Genomic DNA, 5,580 nt, shown 5'->3' with positions numbered 1-5,580 from the left:
AAAGAATATAAAGTATTGATTTAAAAGAAAGTGTAAGAATGAGTAATGAAAATTGAGAGACATGGATTCATATTCTATTAAAAGAATATACTCAAATTGTGAATCATTCATTCATATTCCATTGAAAGAATATTAAATATTCATTTAAAAGAAAGCTCAAAGAAAGTGTAAGAATGAGACAAGTGTTCTAATAACATTTAAAACTCTAAAATCATAGACACAAAAAAAAACTCTTTGTATTCTTTTACATTCTATTGAAAAAATTTTAAATATTCATTCAAAAGAAAGTGTGAGAATGACACTATAGGTGTTCTAATAAACTAAGACACAAAGCAATAAATTTACTCTAACATCATGGACAAACGCAAAATAAAATTACATTTCTCACAAGAGATCTAAGGAACTCAACCAGGAGAACCTAGAACTCCTACAAACAAATTCCATAGACACAAACAAAGACCAAAAGCACATTTCTCACATGAGATCAAAGGCACGCAACAAAGAGCACCTAGAACTCCCACAAACAAAGACCAAAACCACATTTCTCACAAGACATCTAAGGAACTCAACAAAGAGAACCTACAGCTCCCACAAACAAATTCCATCTTAGTTCAAACCTTCTAGATTGCGTTTGCAACCTTGGAGGGTCTTCCTTCTTTCTTTTATTTGTTTGATCTCTTATGCTCGGCTACGGAACCAAGTGTGAGATAAGATAAACTGGTAAATTGTGAGCTTAAGTACAGAAAAAGAGTCACATAATCCTCCTAATATAATTTTATTCGTACGAATACTTATTTGTACAAGTAAAAGTTATTCGTATGAATATTAATGGATGACGTGTCAATTTATGGAAAAAATGTGACATGTCAGTACTTTTTTGCACGATTTTTTTCTCCCTTCGAATCATTCATTCGAACTTCCCGCATTTTTTGAATCAGGAGTTTGAATTTTTTTTATTTGGCTCTTGAAGGGATCAAGAACATCATATGTGTATGTAAAAGCAACAATGCTAGTTTAATTCAAATTGCAAGAAAGTTTGAGACATTTAATGTATATGTAGAAGCACTAGAACCAATTCAATAATAGAATTTAAAAAATTCAAGAACGTTTCGTTTGCTCATATGTTCTTATTTCTTTAAACTTCATACTTTTTCATTATATTTTCCTTGCATCCTAGAATGATAAATTTGAGTGTCTAGTTTTACTTAATGTTCATATGCTATGTAATTCTTGTTTTCCAACACCTAAAATAATGGAAAATTTAGTGTTTTACTAACATAGAATTGTAAAATTTATGCACATTTTTGAAAAACAACCAAATTCCCAATCACACAAACAAACAATATGAAGTAGTGTTAATTCTTCTTTATTAAACCCTACATATCACATGCGTTGAAGGGGTATTATTAAGAGCCGTTACTTGCAAGTATTAGCTCTTTTAAAGACCCCTTTGTTGAGCTCACGTGCTATATTTACATGATCTTGAATGTACAATAGTATTCCATTCTTATATATTTCACAAAACTAATAATAAGAATGATGAAAAATGTACGTTTCTTTATTTGGTGGAGTAAACCTTAAGAGACGATTTTTAAACTTGGAGACAAAAGCTTCACAAATTAGAGTCCTATATCGGCAGGTTTCGAAGAACAAATGAATTCACAATGAAGAAGAGTCTATTTTATCCATCGAGAGTTCTGATCGTGGTCACTTCAAATCAAGTAGTGATCACTAGATTCGATCAAGTAACAATACTTTAGCTTCGCTAAATGGCGCGTGAATGATGTAACCAAGGGCAATATTGCCCTCTAAATCCAAAATCAAAATCGTGATCGAGTAAGTGAAGCTCATGACATCAGATCTGTCTTTCAAGTAACAAATCAAAATTGAGGAGGAAGCACTCGTAGCATTGTTACCACGCCCGAATAGAATTAGTTAGCACCGAGGAAGGTCCGGAGGAGGATCGGGCAAAGACTCGTCTGGACCAATGCCGTTCTCGACCAGAAATGCCATGTCTAAGCCCCAGCTGGTGTGGACATCTAAATGGCAATGCAGAAGCCATACTCCTGCAAAATCCGAACCACCGTTTCTTATGACGGGTGTATGTAGAACGAACAAGCTCGGTGAACAAGCTGTTATCGATCATATGCTTTCGTTATTCTGTACTGAATTGCTGCAATTCCGTTTTGCGTTAGTGGAAGTAAAAGCGGCATACTTCATGATCAGCGCGCTACTGAGCTCGATGATGGCTGGCGTGCCGATTGATCTACATTCGTTTCGAATTATACTGAAAGCTAGCTGATAGAATGATGAGCTTTGAGTACTCACCAGGATTGTCGGCCTTGAATCGTAAAGCTGCCCAGCCTGCCGCAGGCACGCCGAAGGTGTTTCGCTCTTGCGGATCCGCCAGATTGAAGGATGCGGGATCCGTCTCAGCGTTGTAGTTACCAAAACCCTGTCCTACGACGTGAAAGTTGAATCCATGCAGGTGGATGGGATGGGTCTCTGTGCCGACAATGCTGGTATCCTGGAGGATGAGCTGCACTTGCGAGCCAAAGGGAACACGGTTTAATCTAGTGCCAAGTTGGGGGTGTATGTTGGCAGGTTGAGGACCAGTGTAGTTAAATGGCGAGAGTGGATTATTGGGAAAGTCGGGAGTAAAGACGCCAGGTATGTCAAAGTAGTAAGCTTCAAGCAGCGCAACAGCGGGGAGTACGAATGAGATATTATTCACGGAAGCAGCCAGATTTCCTCCTCCCTGGCAAAGTTTCCCGGGAGGGCAAGCTTTCCTGGCCAAGCCAATGGTGAAGAACAGCTCGATGTCCACAATGGTGGGCACGTTCGATGGGTAAATCAACGAGTTTAGATTTCTGAGGCTGGAGCTGAAGTTGGTCGCGAAGGTTGAATCGTTGAACGGAGGCAAGTGAATTGAAGATGCAGTAAAGGCCGGAGGTGTGGCGGATTTGTTAGACGCTCCACCATACTGCAGGATGGCAGTGGTGGTGGTGTTGTCGAATGTGACATTGGCCGCAGTGATGTGAGGGCCGGCTGCGATGAGATAAGTCCCTTGTTGTGCCGGGTCGTTTGCGGTGACGAGAACGGTGGTCGTTTGGCCGGGGGAAATCACGATCAGTTCGGATGGGAGAGGTTTTGTGTACACAGCATCGATCTCTACTACCGTCAGTGTGTGATTGAGTATCTTGAAGAAGAGCTCGGTGTTGAGTCCAACATTGATGATTCGAAGAAGGTAAGTTTTACCCTCGGTGACCGGAAGCACGAAGGCATCTGTTAGGGCAACCCAATGCAAATACTTCCGTGAGGGCTTACTGAGAATTTGAGAAACTGAAAAAGAGAAGAACGGTTATTGTTGTGAGCATGAATGGTAGATGAGGAGGGTGATTTGTGGCCGTAAGCAAGACCTTGAGCGGAGCAAGGGTACAGAAGTCCTGGCTGCCCATTGATGGTGTAGGCATCGGAGACAGCGGGAGGCGTTCCAGATTGAAGAGCTTGCTGGATGACGCTCTCGACATCCGCAGTCCACCACTCGCCTGCACAAAACAGAAATATGGTCAGCGGGTTGCAGCTAGCTCATTGTATATTCGCAAAGTGGTAAAACTCTGTGAGCAAGCGTTGCAAGGAGCGACTAGCTCATCGTAGAATCGAACTTAAGGAACAAGGGTAGTCGCGGTCATCGACACTCTCACCAAAAGCTAATCAGGCCAATTCAACAACCTGTAAATTAGCTTGCAATCGTCTCTTTAATTTTTCAAGTGGAGGCCACGTACCGAGAAGGAGGGTGGCGTTTCCATCAGGTCGCGGAAAGGGAAAGGGGACACCAGGTTTGGGGAGGATGAGGAAGGCTCCATGGACAGTGGCACGGAGCCAGGAGAGGTGAGCGTGCCAGAGCAAGGTTCCTCGTTGTGCGACGATGGTGAAATTGTAGGTGTAGGTGCCTCCTGGTTGGATGGGGCATTGAGTGACAAACGCAGGGCCGTCGGACCATGCAGAGAGAAGCTGGCGAACGCCATGCCTGCAAGGAAGGCAACAAGAAAGAGCAAGAAGAATGCATCGATGAATCAATCAATTAATCGATAGGATGAAGCAAAGATCCGGTTCTTGTTTCTAGTGTGTCTTCCACCACCTCACGGATGACTGATTTGTATACTTAGTTTTTTTTATAAGTCACAGAGAGGAAGCATCAAGCTTCAAGATTCAAGAGCTTTCGCAATTAAATCGAATAGCAAGGTGGAGAGAAGAAGGGTGGAAATCTACCAGTGGATGGTGATATTCTTGTCAGGAAGACGATTGGAGACCTCCACCAGCACGCGGTCTCCCTCGCGGACACAAACAGAGGGGCCTGGGAACTGGCCATTCACGGCCACCACTGGCTTGCTATGACAAAGTCGCTCGACCGTCAGATACGCAACCTACATTGCAATACCACACACATCACAATATTTGTAACACCATTCAATCATCCTGTCTTCAAATGGCTCTAGCAAATCGTGCTGTATACCATGGCTCTATATATTGCAAAACACACACACACACACTCACACACACTCACAAACACACAGCATCTTTTAACCAATTGTATAGACTGACATTGCACGAGATCTCGCTATGTACAAGTGTCTAGACTGCATTTAGTATATCTGTGAGATACAGTATTTGCAACAAATTCATTCATCCTGTATTTGCAAAATACACAAATACATATAGCATCTTTAACCACGTAGGCCTCATGTATATTCAATTGTATACACTGACATTGCACAAGATCTCTTGTGTATACAACTGTATACACTGCATTGCAGCAGAAATACACTTAGTATATATGTGAGATACAGTCTCTCTCTCTCTCTCTCTCTCCTTGCAAAGCCTTTCTCCCACTGATCTCTTCTTCAAACTGCCTTTCTTAGTTCACTATTCATAGTCTCTCAAGCTCGAGAAATACATGTGAACTGCGAAGCATTTTATCCTCACCTTCTGCTTAATGCAACTGAACTTGAACCTCCCTACTTTGACTCCCACATTTCACGCTCCAATGCTCACTGCAGAAGCTTGTGTGTCTAGACAGGTAGACAGGCACCAACCTTCTCTCTCTCTCTCTCTCTCTCTCTCTCTCTCAGAGTCTCTGCGGATTAACACATCCACATCTTCTCTTTCAGGCTCGCCCTTACCTCAAACTTAAAATGCCTCCCTGCGGCCTCATCCGTTGCTGATCCCACTTCCCAACCCATTGTCACCACCGCCATCAAGCCCAACAACAGCAAGCTCAACATTTCCATCAGAAATCCACAATGCAGTACAAGCACGATGGTACTCCAAGCTTTGCAATGGGAGAGATAGGAATCGCCTGCAGCAGCTCAGAAGCCAGCTGCAACTGAGCGCTGATGGCGCATGAACAAAGATTTATATACCTTAAGAGAGAGGTTGATCGATAGATCGATTGGTGGAGAGATTGAGGCGATGAGCCAGTGCAGACTTAACGCACAAGAGTGGCAGGCAAGTTGGAATGGGTTGGTGCAGAAGAAGCATGCCTTATCACTCCCTCGACGACAGTCTACCATTGCCTTT

General features: G+C 42.6%; 1 protein-coding gene across 1 annotated transcript; it reads right to left on the bottom strand.

The window, feature by feature from the left end:
- Positions 1-1,772: 1,772 nt before the first annotated feature.
- Positions 1,773-5,374, bottom strand: LOC147881518 (laccase-4-like). The gene is made up of 6 exons (XM_087402324.1): positions 5,184-5,374; positions 4,273-4,427; positions 3,786-4,030; positions 3,420-3,548; positions 2,329-3,285; positions 1,773-2,066 (listed from the first exon to the last, which is right to left on the bottom strand). Exons 1-6 carry the CDS (start codon positions 5,289-5,291, stop codon positions 1,936-1,938), a joined length of 1,725 nt encoding a protein of 574 aa, XP_087258450.1. The 5' UTR covers positions 5,292-5,374; the 3' UTR covers positions 1,773-1,935.
- Between the last annotated feature and the right edge of the window lie 206 nt (positions 5,375-5,580).

Source organism: Dipteris shenzhenensis, chromosome 31 (genome assembly GCF_047967505.1).
Source record: "Dipteris shenzhenensis isolate YYH24624 ecotype China chromosome 31, Dip_SZ_1.0, whole genome shotgun sequence".
Taxonomy (NCBI): Eukaryota; Viridiplantae; Streptophyta; class Polypodiopsida; order Gleicheniales; family Dipteridaceae; genus Dipteris; species Dipteris shenzhenensis.
Note: the sequence above shows the minus strand (reverse complement) of the source record. Positions and strands in the feature narration are given on the sequence as shown.

Excerpts from the sequence above, each read along its gene's own strand:
- LOC147881518 (XM_087402324.1), bottom strand. The coding sequence starts at position 5,291 with ATGGAAATGTTGAGCTTGCTGTTGTTGGGCTTGATGGCGGTGGTGACA. Across the intron at positions 4,428-5,183 it reads GGAGGCATTTTAAGTTTGAG|GTTGCGTATCTGACGGTCGA; the intron begins GTAAGGGCGAGC and ends ATTGCAATGTAG. Across the intron at positions 4,031-4,272 it reads AAGAATATCACCATCCACTG|GCATGGCGTTCGCCAGCTTC; the intron begins GTAGATTTCCAC and ends CCTTCCTTGCAG.